Consider the following 23,892-nt stretch of genomic DNA (forward strand, 5'->3'; position numbering starts at 1 on the left):
AAATGAACAGATACTACTTAGCATGCTGCCTGGAACACAGTGATAGTAAATATCATTTACGATTTCATCATCCTTACTACTGCTACTGTTGAACAGATCACCTCAAAGCTCAATTACTCCCAGTACTGAGTCAACATTTCAGTCTAAAGGGAATTAAAATCCACAGTTTCAAACCGCTTCAGCCAAGGGACCCTTGCTTTCAATGAAACAGTAGAGGTAGCCCAGTGTGTGGAATAGACCCCACGCTGGGGGCTGTATTGCTGTATTTCTCCCACCAGCTCCCTAAGATGCTTGGGAAACCTCAGGGCCCCAGAGGGTACCTCAGTGACCCTGTCAAGCAAGCTCCCTCGAGCTGATCTCAGTATATGTCTCCATCTTCCAGAGTTCTCCTTCCACCAGCCACCTCCTGAGGTCCTTCCTTGCAAGTGGAAGGACAGCTGCCCCTAGGCTGCCAGCACAGGAAATGAGTCATTCCTTCTGGGCTGCACCCAGCCCTCCGACGGCTCCCATCAGACCTGTCACATGTGGCCTCATCCTGGGTTTGCTGTGCACTTGTCCATGAGCCCACTGGGGCCTTCAGAAGCAAACATCACGTGTCTTCTTTCCCCAGAAATGCCCCCCAGAGTGCCGTGTGTGAGGGAAGGGCTCAGTCCCTGCTTGGTGAATGGATACATGGTGAGGCATCATTACCCTGCTGACCTGGGAAGCTTGAGATCTCCAGTCTACTCGCGGGCAGATGTTTCCCCCACAGCTAACCGGAAGAAGTGAGTGAAGCATTTCCACCACACTCCTGAAGCTTCTTTCCCTTGCTGTGAGACAGGATTTCCAACGGAGCCTGTTGAGCAGCAGAGCTTCGTGGGACAGGAGGCCTGGAAAGTGACTGAACACAGGGGTGGTTTAGTCCTCCGGTCACTAGACGGCACATCTGCTCTGACAAGAACTCTGCAGGTGGGATGCCAAGGTTCTCCGAGGCCAGGTCCGCTCAGAAGCCTCTCTTTGTCCTGCTCTTGTTAGCCCAGGGCCACCAGAAGGACCCACTGAGGAGGCCTGTTGGAGAAGACAAAGAGCAGCAAGGAGGATGAAGGTCTTTGACTCTCTCCCTGTGCAAAGTAACCACACAGATGGCACTAGGGTGAGGTGACAGAGAGAGGAGAAAAATGCATTCCTCTTGCTCGGATACTTACAGAAGAACAAAATCTGTTAAACCTATTTGTTCAAAAATATATACTGAGTCTTGCGGGGCGCGGTGGCTCATGCCTGTAATCCCAGCACTTTGGGAGGCCAAGGCAGGCAAGTCATGAGGTCGGGAGATCGTGATCCATCCTGGCTAACATGGTGAAATGCTGTCTCTACTAAAAATACAAAAAGTAGCCAGGCTTGGTGGCGGACGCCTGTAGTCCCAGCTACTTGGGAGGCTGAGGCAGGAGAATGGCACGAACCCAGGAGGCAGAGTTTGCACTGAGCCTAGGTCGCGCCACTGCACTCTAGCCTGGGCAACAGAGCGAGACTCTGTCTCAAAAAAAAAAAAAAAAAAATATATGTATATATATATATGTATGTATATATATGTGTGTGTGTGTGTATATATATGTATATGTATGTATGTATATTTACTGAGTCTTTCTGTGAGCCAGGTCCTGGGCCCACTGTGGGGACAAAAAAATGAAAGCTTAAGTCCCCTGCCCTCTAAGAGCTCGCAGACCCAGCATTACTTCAATCTGAAGATGATTAAAAGTCATCCCTTTCATATTCTTTTAGCAATAGGACCTGCCTTATAATAAATCCCTTCATATATGGGAGGTGCCCGAACAATTCTAGGACAACAGGCAGATGCTGGCGCTTTAATGGAGGTGTGTGCACAGTGCATGTGGAGATGCTGGTCCTACCCTACGTCAGAGCTGGCGTGAGGGAAGAGCTGCAGGGTGGAAGCTTCCAGGGCAGTAGAAGGCAACGTGCCGCACACCGGGCAAAGGCTTGGGAGCAGGGCGTGTTCTGGGAGGTCATGTGTTTTTAGGAGTAGGGGAAACCCAGTTTCCATCCTGCCTGGGTGCACATGCAGCTCTTGTAAGTTGTCCTAGTGGCCCACATGTCCCCTTTGTACCTGACTCCCATTCAGTTTCTTCTGGGATCTCTGTGCCCCAAAGCACAGCTCTGTGACTGTTACCCAGCAGCTAGGGGAGCACTGAAGCTCTTACCAAAGCTGCTGTCATGGAGACCCTTGGGGCTGCTCCCCTCACTCGAGGCATTCTCGTTCCCCTTCCCCTCCCCTCCCTTCACACCCCTGCTGTGAGAGTGGCTCTGGCTCACCCTTGATGTGTATTCAACGTAGGGATTAGCACACAACTATTTGTTCAGCCGGATATATTTGATGCCTTAAGGAAAAGGAAACTTTTCCTGTATCATTGCAAAGGATAGAGAGATGAGAGAAGGCAGCCCCACAGAGCTCAGACTTGCGCTGCATTCCCGTGGCTGTGGGTCTTTTTTCACTTGCTGTGTCGTGTGTTTAGAGGAGCTGCAGCATGCACCTGAGCTCATGCACCTTTACTGACCTGTGCAGACCCCTCTTCCCCAGGTTTGCCACTGCCCACATGTACCTGTGCCCTGCATGGCCCACGCACAACTTCCCATGTCAACGTCCTCCAACCTTTCCCTCCTCAGATAAGCCATGTGAACTCTACTGCTCGCCCCTCGGGAAGGAGTCCCCACTGCTGGTGGCCGACAGGGTCCTGGACGGCACACCCTGCGGGCCCTACGAGACTGATCTCTGCGTGCACGGCAAGTGCCAGGTGACGTACTTCTCCTTGGGTCCTTGGTGGGGCTTTGGAGAGGAGACTCACTCTCCCCAGACAGGGAGTGGGGTAGAGCAGAGGTCTCAGGAGGCCTAGGGGAGTGGATTTTCTTAGGAAGGCACCCAGTGATGTCACCTCCTGTAGCCAGCGTTGCCTGGTGCACCACCCCTAGCTCAGCAATGACTGAGCGCTAGGCCGACAAGGAGTGGAGGTGGCTGAAAGAGCAGGCACAACGTATTCTAAGACTTTGAAAATTGCTTTAGATATCGTGACCAAGACAAAGGTAGGCAGGGTACTAAGATGCACCTAAAGGATGTCTGCACAGGCCAGCTCCGTTTAGTGCAAAAGAGATGGTGGAAGTGAGCCAATTCCTGTGCAGGTAACGCCAGGCAGATAGGTGCACCCAGCTGTCGGGGAGCACCCATCTACTGGTATATGGTCCCAAAGGCATTGAGGGCCAGATGGCCATGACTGGTTAGAACAGTGATAAAAATCATTTAAGGAAAGAAAGAGAGGCTGGGTGTGGTGGCTCATGCCTGTAATCCCAGCACTTTGGGAGGCCAAGGCAGGAGGATCATAAGGCCAGGAGTTCAAGACCAGCCTGGCCAACATGGGGAAACTCCGTCTCTACTAAAAATACAAAAATAAATTAGCCGGGCATGGTGGCATGCGCTTGTAATCCCAGCTACTCGGGAGGCTGAGGCAGGAGAATTGCTTGAACCTGGGAGGCGGAGGTTGCAGTGAGCTGAGATCACGCCACTGCCTTCCAGCCTGGGCAACAAAGCAAGACTCCGTCTCGGCGCAGGGGCGGGGAAGGAGAGAATGCGAGAAGAAGGAAGGAAGCTTACCCTCCACCTGCATTAACCCTGCCCAAGCTGAGGGCCACCTGAAGCCCTTACCATCCCCAGGTGGAGCTCCTGGCCTGGGGTAGCAGAGGTGACTCCATGCTCCCATTTTGTCCCTCAGAACAAGCACCTCCTGAGGTGGTGCAGCAGCTGAGATGGGGGGTGGGTGTCGAAGCTTTGTATTTTCTGTGCCTCGCTTATGCCACAGGTACCATACTCCCTGGTGACTCAGGTCAAGCTGGGCATGTTGTGAGAGAGCCCCAGCGTCTTAGTCAGCTTGGGCACCTGTAACGATACACCATAGACCAGGCAGCTTGTGAACAACTGACATTTATTACTCAGTTCTGGAAGCTCGGAAGTCCAAGATTGAGGCCTTGAGGCACAGGCAGATTTGGGATTTGATGAGGGGTCGCTTATCATAGACAGCGTTTCTTGCTGTGTCCTCGCGTGGTGGAAGGGGCTGGTGAGCTCTCTTGTGAGTCTCTTTTATGGGGGCCCTGATCCTGCTGATGAGGGTTCTGCCCTCATGTCCCAGTCACCTCCCAAAACATCCACCTCCCAGCACCATCACCTTGAGGGGTGGTGATTCAACATATGGATTTGAGGAGACACAAACATTCAGACCACAGCACCCAGGGAGCTCTCTGCCCTCAGCCACACATACCTGTTCCCGTCATCCTATGGCCACGTTCCCTCAACTGTGTCCTCCACAGGGGAGCCCACCAAGAGCTAGCGACAGTGGCAGCTCCTGATGTCTGGAGCAGGCAGATCAGTGTCAGGATCACCATGCATTGTCCTCACGGAACTGGTGAGCCAGATGCTGGCTTCCAGGCGTCAGGTCCACTTGCCCATGTGGACAGCGGATCTGCTCATGCTCTTTGCCTGCTCAGTGCCTGGCAGAGTGCGTAGGCATCAGTATTTTAGTGTGCGTGACAAACAGAACACGAGGAGGCAAGGCATAAAGACAGACACAAAGACAAAGACGACTTCCAGGGTGATTGCTGCAGCAAACCGTTTCAACCCAAACAGATATTTTTTCCTGCTAAGGCCAAATCAGTCTGAAACTGGGATTTTTCAGGGAAAAGCTTGACAAGACCCAGACTCCTTTGGCACTGCCTGGCTTTGTTATCAAACACAGATAAGTGTGGGTGATAAGCGCCTGGTGCCTGAGAGTCTTGGCACAGCAGCCTCACGGGGAGGGAGGCAGTGATGAGTGGTTGAGCTGGCCCCTCCTGGCTGCCTTCTTGTAACAAAGAATGTCCAAGACCCTGCCCCTCGGGCAGTATGAACAAAGCCCTTATCGTTGTTACTGAAATGAGGCATCGCTGATGGTTCCTGGTAAACTTTTAACCAGCCAAATGCAGGGCTGGTGTCCTTCCTAAATTACACACTTGCACAGACCATCCTGCCCAATGACTTAACGTTCCTCCCAAGTTAGAGTTCTTACACCCTTTAGAGCAGCACCAGCCGAGCCACCCCCAGCCTCTGCCAGCATCTTCTGCAGCATTCTTGCCAATGGGGAGGCATTTCTAAGAATCCTGAAATTGTCTAGCCAGTGGGGTCTGTGTTACTGGCTGGACATAATTCATGCTCTGTGTGATCTGTGCCAATGGGCTCCATCCATGATCTTGGTTTTAATCACAGCCTTTTGAACTAGGGGATGTTCTCCATACTATGACAGTGAAACCTTTAGTCGTGGAATCAAAGACAAGATGCTGCTCAACACATCTGAATGGCCTAAGTCTGTGATCGTGAGGATACCATTGAGCCCCACCCTGTTCTGCACTTGGGTGTTGTCTCAGTCAATTCAGGCTGCTCTAGTGAATACCCTGGACTGGGTAGCTTATAAGCAACAGACATTTATTTCTCAATGTTCTAGAGGCTGGAAATCCAACATCCAGGGGCTGGCACAGTTGGGTTCTGGTGAAAGCCCACTTTCATGCTATAGACTGCTGCCACTCTGTGTCCTCACATGGCATAAAGAGAGCTAGTATCCAAGCATGGTGGTGCAGGCCTGTAGTTCCAGCTACTCTGGAGGCTGAGGTGGGAGGATCACTTGAGCCTGAGAGGCAGAGGTTGCAGTGAACCAAGATTGTGCCACTGCACTCCAGCCTGGGTGACAGAATAAGACCATGTCTTAAAAAAAAAAAAAAAAAAAATCATTTTCTTAAGGCCAGGTGTGGTGGCTCATGCCTGTAATCCCAGCACTTTGGGAGGCCGAGGTGGGCGGATCCCTGGAGATCAGGAGTTCCAACACCAGCCCAGCTAACATGGTGAAACTCCATCTATGCTAAAAATACAAAAAAATTAGCTGGGTGTGGTGACAGGTGCCTGTAATCCCAGCTACTCAGGAGGCTAAAGCAGGAGAATCGCTTGAACCTGGGAGGTGGAGGGTGCAGTGAGCCGAGATTGTGCCATTGCACTCCAGCCTGGGCAACGGGGAGACTCCATCTCAAAAAAATAAAAATAAGAGAGCTAGCTAGCTCCCTAGCCTCTTCTTACAAGGCACCAACACATTCATGAGCTCTACCCCCTCTTGACCTAATCACCTCCCAGAGGCTTCACTCCCAAATACTATCATGTTGGTATGAACGGTTCAGTGTATGAACTCTAGAAGACACAAACATCCAGTCCATTGCAGATGTGATGGGAGTGACATTGGGGTGCACGCCTTCCTGTTCCCAGATGCCACTCCATCCCCAAGACCAGCCTCAGTCTATCTCCAGTGCCTCCACCATTGTCATCATCATTGCAGGGATTGGCTGGCGCCTGCACTGCACCTCACATTAACCAAGTAGAGTCACCAGGGTGCGCAGGTGCAGATGGAGGCACCTTTCAGGATGCTCGATGGTGGTCTCTTGCTCCTTGGGAGCCTCACCCTGCCACTGCAGAGACCCTGCCTACCAATTCTTGAAAGCACCATCTCCCGGGTGGCTGCACTCTGGTAACCCGCTGCCTCCAGGCAGGCCACCAGTCTTTACAAAAGAGCCGCCATTCTGGCAGGTGGCAACAGCACCTGCCTGCACGCACCTCTCCAGGTTAAAACCCTGAGAAGCAACTTGCTTTCTGAAAGAAGTTAAAAAGCCATCTGCTGTTGGTCTAACAGCACTTTCTTCAGACAGATACTGTAAAGATTAACCTCAGCCCACTCTTAAATCGATGCTCACAAAACCCCAAATTATTAGTCGTAGTTAATGAACTTTTATAAAAATCGGGCATTCTTAAATAGGATCACAAATTCAATTCAAATATAGTGCTTATGCCTCGTCGCAGTAATTGTCAAGATGGAATGTTCTGGATTCCTGTGGCATTTGTGAATGTGTAAAGCAAGAAAAAAAATGGTTAAGGAAAATAATAGTAATTGTAATGTTAAAATCTCAGGGGCCTAATGAGTGGAAAGTCTGTATCTATTCATTGATAATAATGGTCTAATTACAACGGATTAAACATACAAATCACCCACATTTTATGCAAGACAGCACTCACAGAAATATTGCCGCGGTTTGCCTACTGGCGTTTCCCTCTCTTTCCCCTTCAGCTATAAATTGAGCTATTTTGGGGTGGCAGACGGCATTCTGGGAAATGTGGAGGAACATAGTAACTAGTTGGTAGGGGATGAGAGGCTTCAAAATGGCATTTTGAGTAGATTTCACTATGCTCCAAATAGGCTGATTCAAACCATAACATGAAACCTGGAAATACCATTTTATTCTGTTTTTATGAGGACTGAATTAAGTTTCATTTCAGTGAGTCACAAATTACTTAACATGCTGAAATTAACAGCACTCATAAAATTGGGAGGGAATTGGGGGAAGTAACAAAAACATTGTATATTTTTCAGCAAGCCCCTATAAATCAAGAGTCCCATCATTAATGATTCCTACTGTTGGCCTCCAGAAGGAAAGACACCGGGGTAATAAGTCTCTGATACACAACTGCATCTGGAGCTGCTGACATGCAATGAGTGAGTCCAGCTGACACGGCTTTGCCCGTTGGACGGTGGACAGACCCAAATGTACCTGAGACCCAGCTATGCTTGCCTTACTGGTTTGTGCACACTTGTAGCCAACATTCTCCAATTCAGTTCCTACTTCCTTGGTACCATAATTTGTATACTTACCCTGGGCTTGATGAATACCAAGCCCAAACACCTTCAGGACCTGTGACCTTCTTCAGTGGAGGAAGTGCGTCTGATTAACCCGTGCTTCCCTATACACTGGCCCAGAGGAAAGCCTTTGATTGCATATTGAAAGAAGGGGCCAGGTGCAGTGGCTCACGCCTGTAATCCCAACACTTTGGGAGGGCAAGATAGGCGGATTACCTGAGGTCAGGAGTTCGAGACCAGCCTGGCCAATATGGTGAAACCCCGTCTCTACCAAAAATACAAAAATTAGCCGGGCATGGCAGTGCATGCCCATAATTCCAGCTAAGGAGGCTGAGGCAGGAGAATTGCTTGAACCTGGGCAGTGGAGGTTGCAGTGAGCCAAGACCGTGCCACTGCACTCTAGCCTGGGCGACAGAGAGAGACTCCATCTCAAAAAAGGAAAGAAAAAAAAAAAAAAAGAGTGGCTGGATGGATGGATTATGTGTTCTTAGGATTTCAGTGGTTCTGGAATCTGGAGCCCATTTCAATGGACCACTTCCATTGCCAATAATTTATTGGCCTCCTATTTCGTGTCCAAAGATCATCTGTAAGGCAGGTAGAATTACTGGGGAAATTTAGGAGAATTCAAAGAGACCCTGGTCTCAGAGGACCCCCAGGTAAAGTAGAGGTAACAAGCCTGCGTGCCTGGCACTTAAGCCTGGGTTTGCATCTTCACGATGCTCCCCACATGCTGCCTGTCCCTGCAGCATGACCCTGCAGCTGGCATCTCTAACGTGTGTTACTGTGGGTGCCAAACCTTTATGGATAGCAGTGCCTGAAACCCGAAGGTCATTCCCTTTTTTCTGATTAACCTCCCATGACAACTTCTGGTTGAAGCCAGCAGACCAAGCCACATGTTCCTGCCTCTTCCATGTGGGACTCCACTAAAGCAGCACAACAGTGAAGGGAAGCAGGAGCCTCCAGGTGAAAGATCCCAACTCTTTCTGGACGACAGAAGTGGATAGAAGTGTCATGCAGGAACAAAGCAGCAGAGGCCAGAGCTGGAAGAAGTGCAGAATCGCAACTGAAAAGACAGCCCAAACCAAGAGTTGTGGGCTTGAGAATGGAGGGTCGGAAGTGAAGAGTGGGCTGAAAACAAAGAAGTCCGAGGGTGCATTGCCATGCTGACGGTGTCTGACCCCACACTCAGAGCTTGACGGGCTGTCAGGTAAAATGTTAGGGAGCTGCTTTCCAGGGTCATGGAACGAACTGTTTGAGGAAACCCAGAGCAGGCAGGGAGGCCTCTGTGCTGAGGACGGCGCCCAGCCTTCTGAGCTGAGGTTAGAGGTCAATTTCCCTCCCATTAGTCACGAAAGGAAACCTACCATGCAGCAGTGCCCAGCTTCGAATACAGATCTCCTTCGGTCGGCCTTCCTGTTGCTCGTTCTCAAATACGAGTGGGCAACCAGACGTCATCTGCTATTTGAAGAAAACCAGCAGCGTGAAGGAGAAAGACCAAGAAAAACAAACAGAAAAAACTGACTCTGGCAGAAAATTGAGATAATTATGGAATTCTCCGTGCAGCCAAACTATCAAGCAAGCATGCAGGGAAATTAATTTTGAGACACGGAAGAACTCAGAAGTTCTATTTTCCACGCATCCGTTCTGCAGAAGTTACATGTAGTTTAGCAAAACAAGAATGAAATCAAGAAAGAGGAAGATGGGCACCACAGGCCCTGGCGGCACTCACCCAGAAACCCAGTAAATCCTGGAGTCACGGCTGCGCGACTGGCCTAAAATCTGCACTCGCTTAGAAGTCATTCAAGAAGTCAGTGGCCTCCCTCCAACCGAAGAGATAGGATGAGGCAGTAGTTGGAAGATAGCTAATAAGCTGAAGAAAGCAAATACTGCTTATTCCAGCCAGAAAAAACAAGTACCATCAAAACTTGTACAAGGAAGTCCCAATTCAAATGTGAGAAAACTAAACTCCCCAGCTTGATAAGAGGTCATCATTTCTACGCACTTACTGAACACACATGTGCTTAACACCACACCAGCCACTGTGTGTGTCAGGGGATGGGGGGAAGGCCAAGAATACAAAGAATTCTCAGACACAGTCCTGTATGTGCTTGTGGTCCGTTAGGGAGATGACACATATTCCCTTGGAAACCGAATGACCAGAGGTGAAGGCATGATTTAACGACCAAGAAGAGGTTCCGCTTAGACGTAGCAGAAAGCACACAGGGTAGAATTGTGTTTATTCCTGCACCAGGCATTTGTTGATCACGTTCCGCGTGCTGCACACCATATTGCGTGCTGGGCTTTCATTAGGGAGCAGGACCAAGAGGATCCCTGTCCCTGTCCAACATACAGACAGGCCATGTCAGCTCACAAACATGATCATTCCAGAGATTGGTATGTATGAAGAAGAAAGGAAAATGGTGCCATAGAGAGACCCAGCTGGGGACTGTGGCTGAGGAGGACAGTGAGCAGGTGGCGTGGCACTTCTCTTAGAGGAGACAGCCCTTGAGGAAGAGCCAGCCTGGCGAGAGTTGGGGGCAGAGAGCTCCAAGCAGAGGGAAGCAAGAGGGAGACGGGTGCATTCCAGCAACAGAGGAGGGCGGGGGCTGGCACAAAGGAGCCAGGGCCCAGGCAGAATGGATGCAGAGGAGTGAAGCGATCTTGGCTATGGATAACTGATTGAAGTAGATCCCAGGAAATGAGTTAAGAGGCTATTCTGGCTGCCCACCTGGCTGAGGGGCCATTGGCGGGGAGGGCTTGCAAGAGTGGGCTGGAGGGGGTTGGATTCACTGTGTATCTGGAGGGGGAAGAAGGGAGGCTGAGTTGGTGAGCAGCTGGGATGAGATCATGGAGGGTCTTAAATTCATATGTGTGGACATTTCTGATAGGCAGTGGGGAACTGTGGCCACAGATCTTATCTCTCTTTTCGTGTGGAGATTAGTCTGGCAGCCGGCAGGAGAAAAATGCTCCCGTAGTTCATGTCCTAATTAAGGAGGGTGTAAACTAGGGAGTGGAGGAGAACATGGAGGAGAAGTAGGCAATAGAGGTTTTCAGGGCACAAAAAAACCCAAGCTCACCAACTAACTGGGTACATCCCAAAATAGAAGAGTCAGAAACGGCTTGGAGGTTTCAGGCTAGGATGCCTGTCTGTCAGTTCCAAGACAGTGGTAGGGGGTGTCCAACTAGAATTAAGTCAGGCAGCTTTGGAGGCGAAGTTGTCGCATTGAAAGTCTGGAGAGGTTGCTCAGCAGACTCTTAGTAGTGAGAGCCAGGCTGGAGTGAGGGAGAAGTGGGCTTAAGAGCTCTTCGCATGAGGGTGATGGCTGAAATAAGGAGAAGGTGAAATTACCAAGAAAATGAAAAATTAGAAGGAGCAGGGAGCCCCGGGGGAGCTACCCACTTTCAGGGAGTCGAAGAAGCAAGAGGAGGGAGGAGTCATCCAGGGGGTGGGAGGAGAATCAGACAGGAGCCATCCTTGGCGTCTGGGGCATCTTTAGGCACACATTCTGGGGTGTCTGCTTGTTTCCACACTGGCGCCTCCCTCCATCTTACGTGTCTTTATTCCCAGGTTAGGCACTTACCAGGCACCATGGATGAATAAATACATGTACAGCAAAGAAAGGGTGGGTGTTATGGCGGATGCTGTAGAGCAAGAGATGAAAGATGAGGCTGGAGACATGACCGCTAGGTGTGATGACCAAGAGGCTGTTGTTACTGGTTACCTTCAACACGGGCAAAGTTCCAGGGTGGAATCCAGGACTCAGCTAAAGATGGACATTTCCCACTGTCCACGGCCCATCCTGTGCCCTCCTCAGCACATGGCTGTGGGCACTAAAGCTTTTCCAAGCACTTTTTGCATGTTTCATAGGAGCTGTCTTGACCAATAAAGAACCTGTGCTTTTCCCCCTGTTCCATCCCATCTCATACCATCCCATGCCTTTAATTATGCCGTGGGGCATTGTTCCCTTGGCCCTTTGGTGTCACACACACCCTGACTTAGCCAGAGGCACAGAGCGCGACCAGCAAATGCCGGCCAGGAACTCGTCCTGCTTTGAAAGCTGAGAAATGGGTGATGAAGATTCCTAGGAAAGTAACTAAGGATCACCAGGATAACATGGGAAGACTTCAGAGAGTTTATTGCCTGGAGTTTCCTCAGGCTTGTTCATCTTGTTGTCTTGGAACACCAACCCTCATACATACAATCATCAAAGCTCCCCTAATATTCAGAATTAATGACTTCAGTTGTGTTCTGTGACAGCTTCCATTTGAAAACCATCCCAGTTTCTTCCAAGATTATAAGTTGCTTGCATTGACTGAAACAATGGAAGAAAATGCCCCCGTTGGCAGATTTTGTGGCTGTCACCCATCAGCATTTAGACTCACTGCTGTTCAGACACGGACATCCCTGCATTCCCTGCCTCCAGATGCAGATTGAGGTGCAGGACGAGGAACCAGGCCTGAAGCCAGAGACTCACTCCTACCAAGCAAGGGTGTGGTTTGAATATTATAGGAAGCCAGTGTAGGGAAGGTCTACAGCAGAGAGTACCTGAGATGAGAAAGCCCAGGTGGGACTGGAACAGGTGCCAGGAAAGAGGCCAGTGGGAGAGACCAGCTCTGTGGGCACTGGGCCTGTGGCCCTACCAGAAGCAAGTCTGGAGACCATGCACTGGAGCTCTGAAGTGAAACAAAGCAGCAGACACGTGGTCTCACAGATTTGGTCTCGGCGTTTGCTAAACACTGCAGGGGGACATTTTCTGATCGTGGCTACTCTTTATTCTTAGTCCCTATAATTTTTTTTTGAGACAGACTCTTGCTCTGTTGCCCAGGCTGGAGTGCAATGGCGCAATCTCAGCTCACTGCAACCTCTGCCTTCCGGGTTCAAGCTACTCTCCTGCCTCAGCCTCCAGAGTAGCTGGGACTACAGGTGCATGTCACCAAGCCTAGCTAATTTTCGTATTTTTAGTAGAGACTGGGTTTCACCATGTTGGCCAGGCTGGTCTTGAACCCCTGACCTCGTGATCTACCCACCTCAGCCTCTCAAAGTGCTGGGATTACAGGCGTGAGCCACCGCACCCGGCCAGCCCCTGTAATCTTTATACTGAGCAGCTTGATAGCAGCTGGCCAGCAGTCCACATCGAGAATCTAGGCAGCCCTGCACTGCACTCCAGGCTCATGGTGCCTCGTCGCAGCTGGCTTCCCTCCAGGTCACTACTGGATGGTCTGCCCTGGCAGAGCATTGTAGTTGGTTGCCAGTTACCATATGTGTCTTGATATGTTACCTACATCTCCCCAGCCGCCCTCAAGCCTGCTGTTATCCATTTGCTCCTTGCTGTCTTCTGGCCACTAAAACCTTCAGTTTTACCCTTTACCTCTTTTTATACTAACTTTGAACAAGTTTGATCTTTTATTCAAGTTCCGTCCTTTTTCAGATTTCATCATGGTCATTTTTAGACTCAACTTGCTCAGCTTTTAGAACATCTTAAAGTCTTCCCTGGAATCTGTTCAGTTATGCTATCATTTTTGGACAGAAAATAGTAATTTCCCATTAAATCTTTTTCAAAAAAATAAAAGGCTCCAAGGATGAGACTCGAGGGTTACTAAATATGAAGAGCATTCGCCTGTTCCTTTGAGTAGCATGCCATGGTGCAGCGGTTCGCGTCACATGGCCCCGGTGAGGCATCTCCTGGGAGCCGATTAGAAATGCACATTCTCAGGTGCACCCAGACCTGCTGGGTCAGAGCTCTAGGGCTGGGACAGAGCAGTTTGTGTTTTCACAGCCCTCCCCATGAGGCCGATGCACGCTGAAGTTGGAGAACCGCTGCCGTAATGAACAGAGGGTGCTGATGTCTTTGGGGAGTTGTGGGGCCAGGCACTTGCCTCCAGGGATGCGCATGCAGCCAGCCTGGCACCCCAGGCGCTGTGCTTGCTCCAAGCCCTGCCTGCAGGTGGGAGTGCCTGTGAGGGGGAAGCACGGTGCTGCTTCTCGTGCTGGCATCACGGGAAAGGGCTACATCACCTCCACCAGGACTATCTTGGATCTTGATTTCTGGCTGTAGATTCCTTTGGAGTCTGAAGTGCCAATATGTAATCTGGGGTGCAGGGCAGTAGGAAAAACCCAGTTCTTGTTCTGGAAGCATTAGCTTTATAGGGGGAAAATGTGGAGGGACATTTAGGCAATCTAGCTAGTAAATAATTACCCAGTGTTTACTATAGTATAAATTTAGGTTATTTTACAGAATACAAAATTCTCACTTTTTTAAAAAAGAAAGAGTCCGAAACCTTTTTCTACTTTTTAGAAAACAGGCTGTGCTTCTCAGGTCCACCTAGGGTAGAGGCAGCCTCTCCTCTGCTCTCAGACGTGCCTTGTTGAAAAGGTATGAGAGATGGGGCTCTTCGTAGACTAGGTCTCCCTACCTGAGAAAAGAGGGGCCCGTACCCAGCCCTGCCTGAATGGGCTGTGGGCATCCCTACCTTGTTAGAAAAGTCTGCGGTTTCCGTTGTATGTTCTGAGACTACTGGTTGTTTCAGCCAAGTTACAGGTGACCCGCACAGCCCAGAGGGGAACCCCCATCATGAAAAATTGTGGCTGCACCTGCTGGTGTGAGGGTTCAGGCTTCACTCCCTCCCCAGGGTCTCTGCCCCCAGGCAGTCAGGGCATCAGGCCTCGGTGTGACCCCCATGGGCACTTGTGCCTTCATGGATCTCCCTCCTCCAGAACAAATACCAAAAAATACACTTTACAACTATGTGCGTATAAAGACAAATATAATCTAGGTTGGATTCTGTGCATCTTTTTTCTCTCCTGAATTAAAATATTTTCCTTGGGCCTCTGAATGGATCAGGGCCCCAGGCCCCATGCCTGCTGCACCTCATGGAAAAGTTAGCCTTGCAGGGCAGTCTCTTTAAAACTCCTCTGAGTCTTAACCACAGAATAATGAGGCCCTCTGGTTCTTTAGAAAATCGGCTGTGATGGCATCATCGGGTCTGCGGCCAAAGAAGACAGATGCGGGGTCTGCAGCGGGGACGGCAAGACCTGCCACTTGGTGAAGGGCGACTTCAGCCACGCCCGGGGGACAGGTGAGTGTCAGCCCATGGGGCTTCCGTGGCTACGGTGTTTTGTGTCCTTTGCCTAAAGCTACTGATTGCAGACTTCCCTACATTTCATATTTAAGGGCTAGATGGTAGTGGATAGGTGACCTGAAACTTCAGTTTCATTTCTGAAAAGAAAGAAAGGACATTTTAGCAAGAATGATGCCTTCAAGTTGCTAGCAATGAATAGTTTGCCATAAACGGAAACAGCTCCCCACTTAGCCCGAGCTCCATGAGTCAGTGGTAGCTGCCCTGTGCCAGGAGCTCAGCACTTCCTGGCAGCCCTCCTTCTGATGTGCAGGCAGAGAAGGTGGCAAAGACACTTGCCAAATCATTTTACCTGTCGATGGAAGAGGTTTGCTCTGTGTCTGAATTTTCTGTTAGTAAAAGTAGGATAGCACTTACATTTCTAAAACGTGCGTGAGGCCGTACAGTCTGGCAAGTCTCAGGTGCCACTGCCAGCTGTGACTCCGGAGTACCTGAGCCTCTTGGTCCCCAGGCACAGACATCCCTCAGCACTGTCCGTAGAGAGAGGGACGCCAGGATTCCGTTGATGGGCCGGCTTCATCTTTCTGCTTGCATGGTTTTTGCAGCTGCAGGCTGCTTTGTCTTACCTGGAACATGACTTTCTGACCTCCTGTCCTGGAGGACAGTGTTTAGGAAAGCTTCTGTGGTTGACACCTGCTGAGGGGAGCACGAGGCAGGCAAGCCACCTGGAGAGGGAGCTCTGGCAGCCTTAGCGAGGGTCCACTCACCCCCCGTCACCAGGAGAACTTGTGTTGGGAGGAATGAGCTGAGAAACTTATTTTGATTTCCACAACTTGCTTTGCATAGAAGCTTTTCAGTTCATTTTCCCCCAACAAGAGAACAGAAGCACATGTGTGCCTCCCTGCCCCACAGAACAGCCCCGTAAGGTGAGGCATGCTCTCCTCTCCACTTTTCTCTGTGTGGACAGGAAACTTGGTGTGGAGGAAACGTTCCTTCTAGATGCCTATGGGAAAGGCAACCTACTGCACCAACATTTTGCAGGACCCTGTGAAAGCAAAACCAGAGGAAAACGCAAATGCAAAATGAAACTTAAGAGTGAAATTTCAGGTGGATTTTAAAGACGGGTACCTAGTCAGCGAGGCACGGAGCTTAGTGTGAGCACCTGTGCCTGCCACGTGGCTCCTGAGGTCAACAGAGAAAGGAGAGGCAGGAGCAGGTTGGTTTGGGGGGAACTGGCCTCCAGAGCTGCACTGTCCAGTTCAGCAGCCACTGGCCCCTGGAGACGATCCAAACTGTAATTCATTTAAATGAAACCAACTTAAAAGTTTATCTTTCCGTCTCACTGAGCAAATTTTGAGTACTCTGTTGCCGCACACGGCCAGCGGCTCCTGTGTTGGGCAGCACAGGCGGACAATATTCCCAGCATTCCAGAAAGTTCTCCCGGACCACATGGCTCCAGAGCGTTGCCCATGTCTGCTATTCGTTTTGACGTACTCGATGCCGTTTTCTCTACTGGTACCCCAGCTCCTGGGCTCCCATGAGAATTTGACCTTGCCTATTGCCGCTGAGCCAACATTTAGGAGCAAAACTCCTGCAGTTGGGGAAGGGTTACTACTTATTGTTGGCTTTTCTTTTTTAACGGAAGCGTTAGGACCCTTTGTTTATTAAATTGAACGTTGTACTGAGCTCCCATAGAGAGAACTGACTGCAAGTGCGTGATTCTGTAGAAGACAGGTCAGGTACAGCCAGGCCCACCCCCATCCCCAACCCTGGCCAACTCTGTATGTAGAACACTAAGGAAAGTTCTACCACACATCTGACATAGGATCTCACTTCTGAGATAACCCAGATTAAGGTCAAAAGTGGTCTTCCTTTGCCCAGACTCTGATCTGTATGCCAGCCCTTGATTTGGCCTGGGCAGACCCATTCATCTGGCCACAGTAACGTCCTCCTCTCCTGCTCACCCCTTTCCCTTCTCCCTCCACTCCAGCCTGGGCCACATCCCTGTCTGGAGTGTGAGGTCAAACTCCTGTGGCCATGACAGTCCCTCATGGAAGGATGGACCATCCTGGAAGCCTCCTTGGGTGGCTGCTCCCACCCTGGCTTGCAGCCTAGCGTGTGTCCTTCCAGCTGCCGAAGCACAGAAGCCTTAGCAAACCTTCAGACAAAAATAAGCACACATTTGCCTCACCTACCTGGACTGTTATTCTGAGTGATTGCCAATTGTCACACATTCATTTTAAGGTACACAGCAGTTCTTTGTTTTTTGTTTTTCATATCCTCACAGCTGGCGTCTGTGAACGCAAGCCCACATCAATATGGATTCTATATATTGAAAATCTGCCTGCAGTACTCATTTGCACGTGAATGAGTCACTGGCTGCCTATCTAGTATAGTTTCATTCAACACAAACATGTCGTCATGGTCTGACATACTGGAATGCACTTAGACAGAGATACAAATGGTTACCCCCAAGCCCATTCACGCAATGATTATTTATGCAGCATGACTACATGTTAACCACTAGGTATACAGAAATAAGTTATTGTCCCCACCTCAGGTACAGTCGAGAGAGGGAACCCCCCACCCCCCCGGGCAAACAGACAGCATCAGCCTATGTGAGCATGAGGTGGAGGCAGCCCAGCAGGCATCTTGTGGGACCCCAAGTTCTGGTGGGGCACCAGACCTAGGCCTCCAAAAGATGAGGGTGGCCCCCAGCACTAAAGGACAAGTAGAAATCAGCTGATAGTGGGGGTAGGGGGAGGACACCTCAGGCTGAAGGGGAAACATATCCTTGCAAGACCCAGTATGGAAATCGTAGAAAGCCCCCAGGTCAAGAGGCATCTCGGTGACGCCAAGTGCAGCTGAGTGGGTGGATTCACCAGGCCTGTCAGTTTAGATAGGAAGCTAACTTTCTTCTCTGCTCGCCTCTGAAAAATGAGGGAAGGAGGAATGCCTTACCCCCCTTAAGGGTGAATATCAAAGAGAAACTCCACACCAGAAAGATAAAGCAGAATCAAATGCTGGATTTTTGCCCAATTTTCTGAAGTCTTGACCCCTGCCTGAACTCCTGTGGGTCCTCTTGCCAAAGTTCCTGAGCTAAGAATCCAGGGCAGACCCACACGTGGCAAAGTGTCCAGCCCAGCAGAGGCAAATCTCCCTGTCATGAGAGGTCCCAGTGTGGCACCAGGGGAAGTGGCATCCTGAGTATAGGGCGTTTATCGCCCTCCAGCCTGTTGCCTCCAAACTTTGAACAAATGAGGTCCTCAGCGACTTATCTATGGAAGGAATCAACTCAACTTGGCTATCATATTGCTTTTCTGATGGATGGGCTTCAAAATGCTCGTGCCTTGGGCTGGCTTAAGACAGTTGAGTTATCTGAACCCAGTAATCTGAGAGTTCTTGGTGTGATGCTTTCATTTCATTAAATTGCCATTTTAACAGTATTATCTTTATTCCACCCTGCTCCTTGGCACTGAAAAGGTGGCTGGTCAGTCTCCAGGTGACTGGCCCATGGACAGCCAGGACACACCTGGACTGAAGTCCTCACCGAGAACCAGCCAAGGACACCTGTGGGCTTTGGCTCCCTTTGCTCTGTGTTCTCGTGAGAACCTGTTCACATAATCCTTAAAAGAAAGGGTGGGGGCCGGGCGCAGTGGCTCACGCTTGTAATCCCAGCACTTTGGGCGGCCGAGGCGGGCGGATCACGAGGTCAGGAGATCAAGACCACGGTGAAACCCCGTCTCTACTAAAAATACCAAAAAAAAAAAAAAAATTAGCCGGGCATGGTGGCGGGCACCTGTAGTCCCAGCTACTCGGAGAGGCTGAGGCAGGAGAATGGCATGAACCCGGGAGGCGGAGCTTGCAGTGAGCCGAGATTGCGCCACTGCACTCCAGCCTGGGTGACAGAGCGAGACTCCATCTCAAAAAAAAAAAAAAAAAGGGTGGGGTGAGGATCCCTATTGAATGTGGATAGATCCGTGTGTCACGTATTTGTTCAGTAATTACCTCTAGAACCCCTGCCACATGCCAGGTTCCATGCTCTGTCTGGTATGGGATGTGGAATCTCGTGGGGGTGGAAATTGACTGTTACGTGCTGATGGTACAAAATGAGGCTTCTTTACACTGTAATGAAGAATCATAAAATGTGCACATAAACCAATTACAACGTATTTCTTTTTCTCAGTTAAGAATGATCTCTGTACGAAGGTATCCACATGTGTGATGGCAGAGGCTGTTCCCAAGTGTTTCTCATGTAAGATGCTGGATGTTACGTGTCGTCCCAGCAGTGACGTGCTTGGTGGGGCTCTTGCCTGGCTCATGCGTCTGAGTGTTTTCTGAATAGAATCAATGGGAATAAGTTGTGTGCGAAGCCATGGATAAACGCAGAGGCCATTAAATGCTTATATAAACTGATGCCGAAGACTGTTTACCATAAGAAAAACTATAGGATGAAACCAATTTTAAAGCTATAAAAGACAGAGTCAAATGGAAACATACCCTAGCGTGCTGGGGGTAAGTTTTCTTTCCCCTCAATCACACCCGGTGCTCTGGCAGAAAATACCAAGGCGTGCCAGAGAATTTAGCCTTAGCTGGCACCTTCCTCCATAGAAAAGTTTTCATATTTCAGGACTGGTTTCCCTACAGGCAGAGGGGCATTTGGTAACACCCTTCTGGTCTTCATTGGTCTACACTGACCTCCCATTCTGAGGGTCGAACCAAGGCACAGTCTAGCCTCACGGGTTTCCCAAACAATGAGTTCTTTTCAATTAGACCCAGGAGCAACCTTTAGGGAGAAACATAAGATAGTAATATTCTTGTGAACAACTTTGGTAAGAAGAGAAAAATAACACAAATGCTTCTCCAAATATTTTATGATCTATTTACAAAACAAAAAAAGAACTCTGATTTTGGGGGAAAGAGTCCGAGTACAGGTAGCCAGGGTTTTACCTCTAGTCCATCATGGTACCTTTTCAGGTACCATGCAATGGTTTTCTTCCAAAGATGGTTAATGCTCCTGAAAACATGAGGAAAAATGAGAGCCCCAAATCCTCTAACAGCAAGTCTACTTGAGAAACTCAGACACAAATGATTTCACAGGGAAATTGCTCATAGCCTAGTAATAGTAACTCTGGAAGATTTGAGACAGTTAAAGGTCAACATCACTTTGAAGTTCCTTCTTACTACTGGTCCTTAGGGCAGAAACGGCATGTTCTCCTGGAACCATGGCAAAGGCACTGGATTTCATCCATGGCTTCCTCATGAAACCAAATCATGTTGCTGTAACTGGATTTCTCCTGCTTGGTGGCTGAAGCTAGAATGAGAAATCGCTCGAAAGATAAAGCCTTCCTACCTTACCTAAAATGTGAATCTGTCTTGTAAATGCTGAGAGTAAATCCTACCTCGTAATTATCCTTCATGCTTCGGCAGTGTGGTGGTATCTGGCGTCCACATCGTGGGGTGTCTGGCCTGAGAGATGCCAAGGTGCTTTGGGACTTGGTGATGGTACTCTTTCCCTTCTTGGTGGCTCTTCACACCTGCCTCAGGTGGACTTTGAGCTCTGGGTCAGAGCAGGGGTTGGAGGACTGTGAGCTCGAGGCAGTTTCCCTGGTTTGTGGACAGAGGGACTGCCTTTCAGTTCAGGGACTGTCTTTTTCATTGGTTACCCTTTATTTTATTTTATTTTATTTGTTTGAGACAGAGTCTCACTCTGCCACCCACGCTGGAGTGCAGTGGCGCGATCTCAGCTCATTGCAAGCTCCGCCTCCCGAGTTCAAGCAATTCCCCCGCCTCAGCCTCCTGAGTAGCTGAGATTACTGGCACGCACCACCACGCTTGGCTAATTTTTTGTATTTTTTAGTAGAGATGGGGTTTCACCACGTTGTTCAGGCTAGTCTTGAGCTCCCGACCTCATGATCCACCTGCCTCAACCTCCCAAAGTGCTGGGATTACAGGCGTGAGCCACTGCGCCCAGCTGGTTGCCTTTTTATCATGAACAGAGAAACTTGTCCTAGAACAGTGAGCAGAGCGCATGCATAAGGACTGCCCTGCGTTGAGCGGTCACCTGAGGGTGGGCTCACTTGGGTACGGAGTCCGCCTTGAACTGCTTTTCATCAGCACCTCCACCAGGGGCACATGAGAAAAGACAGAAAACAGATGTCTTTTCACTGTTGCATCTTGTGCCAAGGTTAAGCTTAAAAATAGATGTGGATACCATGTATCAGCTGCAAAGGTACCCTGCTGTGGAATGAGGGAAAGGAATTGATCAGGGCCCAGTCAGCTCTGTGAGATTCTGCAGATTGGTGATCCCATTGCCAAGGTTTGTTGGTTGCGAAAGATTCCACACAACAGCAGCTTCCTTCAAGAACAGCTCATCCCCCACAAGCAGATCTTGTTTCCAGGCATGTTTGGTAGTTTGAGTGGAAATTCCTCTGAAAAAGATTCTAATCACTTTGACCCTGAACAACTTTTATCTCAGTTTTTGACATTTACTGCCTTACATGCCTGGAATCCAGTCACAGTTGAAACTCCCCAGAAGGAATTGATTTCTCTAAGAGAGCTTTGCTGTAGAATATTTTGTGCCATAATCCTAAAAGCTAGTTTTCTTGTGGCCAGAATTTTTCAGTAGAGAAGGATTCCTAGAGCAAAGACAATTTTTAATCAAAAAACCTTGCCCTCGCTCTAGAGCCACTGGAGGGGAGGGGCCGTGTGCCGGCTGCTCCTGGCAAGCCAGTGCCACTATTCCCAAGTCAGATGTGGTTAGAAAGGGTCCTACTAGATGACCACACAACAGCATGGGGATCAGGGCACGACAATGAGGCACCCGCTGCCCTCAAACTAGACTTTGTTTACATTTGTGAAGTCTCTCCAAACATCCTGCAGGACATTTATTTGTAAACATCTGAGACTAGGTCTGTGGTAACGATGCCAAGGCATTTGCTGTCGAGGCTGAAGGACACTGCTAAACTTTCTGACCGAGAAGCTTTCTTTCTGGCTGATTGAACATGTATGTGGTTGTTTTCTCGTCTTCCCAAGATCACCTGAAAATGAATGAAAAGGAACTTCTTGAAACGTTTAGGGAGAACAAGGACATCTCAGGTGGAAGTTCATCTATGGATGGAACGGAATGAATATACTTGGTTTTGCTGCAATAAACAAGCAAACAAAACTAATGTAAAAGTGCCTTCCAGATCTCAGCGGCTTAACACAAAAGTCTGCTTCCAGCCCCTGCTGCTTGTGCACTGTGGGTCAGCAGGAGGCCCTGCATAGTGAGGTCACTCCTGGAACTAGGCTGGCAGAGACTTTATCTGTTTACACGCTGCCACAGTCACCTTGGCAAGGAAAGGGAGTGTGGCAAACCAGGCCCTGATGTGCTTCAGGCTCCTGCAGGGAAGGGACACACCTCATTTTCACTCACATTTTACTGTTCAAAGTCACGTGGTCGCACTCGTTTAAGTGGGTGGTGAAATGCATTACTTCCGTATTTCCAGAGAAAGACTTGGAAATATTTGTGGCCAGCACCATAACACAGCAGCTCTAGGAGTTTTCCCACAACACAGCACCTCTAGGAAACGCCTCTTCATTCTGGCATTTTGGTTGCCAACACAGCAGCAGCTCCCTGCACCCAGCAGAAAGCCAATCCTGAGAGTAAGCAAACCCTGCGTATCCCCACGGGAGACCGCCCAGCTGCGGCCTGGTTCTTGAAGGAGAGTCTGCAACACAAATGAGAAAAACCAAGATAAACTGGGGGGGAAGAAAAAAAAACCCAATGGGAAGAAGTAACTCAAATAATAGAAGTTTTCTAATAGCTATTTGTAGAAAGATTTAAGATGACACTGTAGCCACAAAACAAGAACAGAATGCCATGGGAAGGAACAATCAGAAAACAAAAAAGAGATCTCAAAAATTAAAAATATGACTATCAGACCAGCCTGAGCAACACGGCGAAACCCTGCCTCTACAAAAAATACAAAAAATGAGGTAGACACGGTGGTGTGTGCCGGAAGTCCCAGCTACTCAGGAGGCGGGGGCGGGAGGATCGCATGAGCTGGGGTTGGGGGGCAGAGGTTACAGTGAGCTGAGATCACGCCACTGCACTCCATCCTGGGCAACAGACTGAGACCCTGTCTCAAACAAAAAAAGGACTACCAAAACCATGCAATAAGGCCAGGCATGGTGGCTCACGCCTGTAATCCCAGCACTTTGGGAGGCCAAGGCGGGTGGATCATGAGGTCAAGAGATGGAGACCATCCTGGCTAACATGGTAAAACCCCATCTCTACTAAAAATACAAAAATTAACTGGGCATTGTGGCACACATCTGTAGTCCCAGCTCCTCGGGAGGCTGAGGCAGGAGAATCGCTTGAACCCAGGAGACAAAGGTTACAGTGAGCCGAGATTGCACCGCTGCACTCCAGCCTGGGCAACAGAAGCAAGACTCTTGGTCTCAAAGAAAAAAAAAATGCGATAAAAGCAAAGAAACAACAGATGATAGACTGACAATTTTTGCAACATGTCTAGTAAGTAAAGAGTTTGAGTCCAAAAAAAAATCAAATTATAGTAATATATGTTACATACATTTTTTAAACTACTGCATCTTAACTAAAGAAAAGATGGTAGAAAAATGGGCAAAGCTTAAGAACAAGGCCATTAACTGAAAAGGGAAAACAAATGGTCAATAAGTGTATAGGACACTGAGCCTTATTGGTTCTCAGGGAAATGCAAATCAAACTTATGACAACATCTTTTCACCAAATGGATTAGCAAATATTAAGAAGATTGATCTTGTCAAGTATTTAGAAATCTTTGAATAAACGTTGACTCTCGTGTAGCGTTGGTTGGCTTAAATAGTATTTAAACCAATGTCAACTAAGCAGTACCTGTGTTTGACTCAATGATGCTCACAGTAGCTGACCTGGTAGGACATTATATTTATGCACAAGAAGACATGTACAAAGCCATTCATAGAAGTATTGTTGCTTTTCTAAGCAGCTTTATAAAGATATAATTCATATGCCATATAATTCACCCATGTAAAGTGTGCGATTCAGTGAGTGTTTAGCACATGCACAAGGTTC

General features: G+C 49.1%; 1 protein-coding gene across 1 annotated transcript in view; it reads left to right on the plus strand.

Annotated features, from left to right (window-relative positions):
* The window catches only part of ADAMTS17 (ADAM metallopeptidase with thrombospondin type 1 motif 17), a 361,454-nt gene that overhangs the window by 226,842 nt on the left and 110,720 nt on the right, over nucleotides 1-23,892 (plus strand). The window contains exons 14-15 of the mRNA XM_032175346.2: nucleotides 2,659-2,786; nucleotides 14,696-14,816. Of these exons, the coding sequence (XP_032031237.1) occupies nucleotides 2,659-2,786; nucleotides 14,696-14,816 (249 nt within the window). The remainder of the gene's footprint in view (nucleotides 1-2,658; nucleotides 2,787-14,695; nucleotides 14,817-23,892) is intronic.

Source organism: Hylobates moloch, unplaced genomic scaffold, assembly GCF_009828535.3.
Source record: "Hylobates moloch isolate HMO894 unplaced genomic scaffold, HMol_V3 SCAFFOLD_14, whole genome shotgun sequence".
NCBI lineage: Eukaryota > Metazoa > Chordata > Mammalia > Primates > Hylobatidae > Hylobates > Hylobates moloch.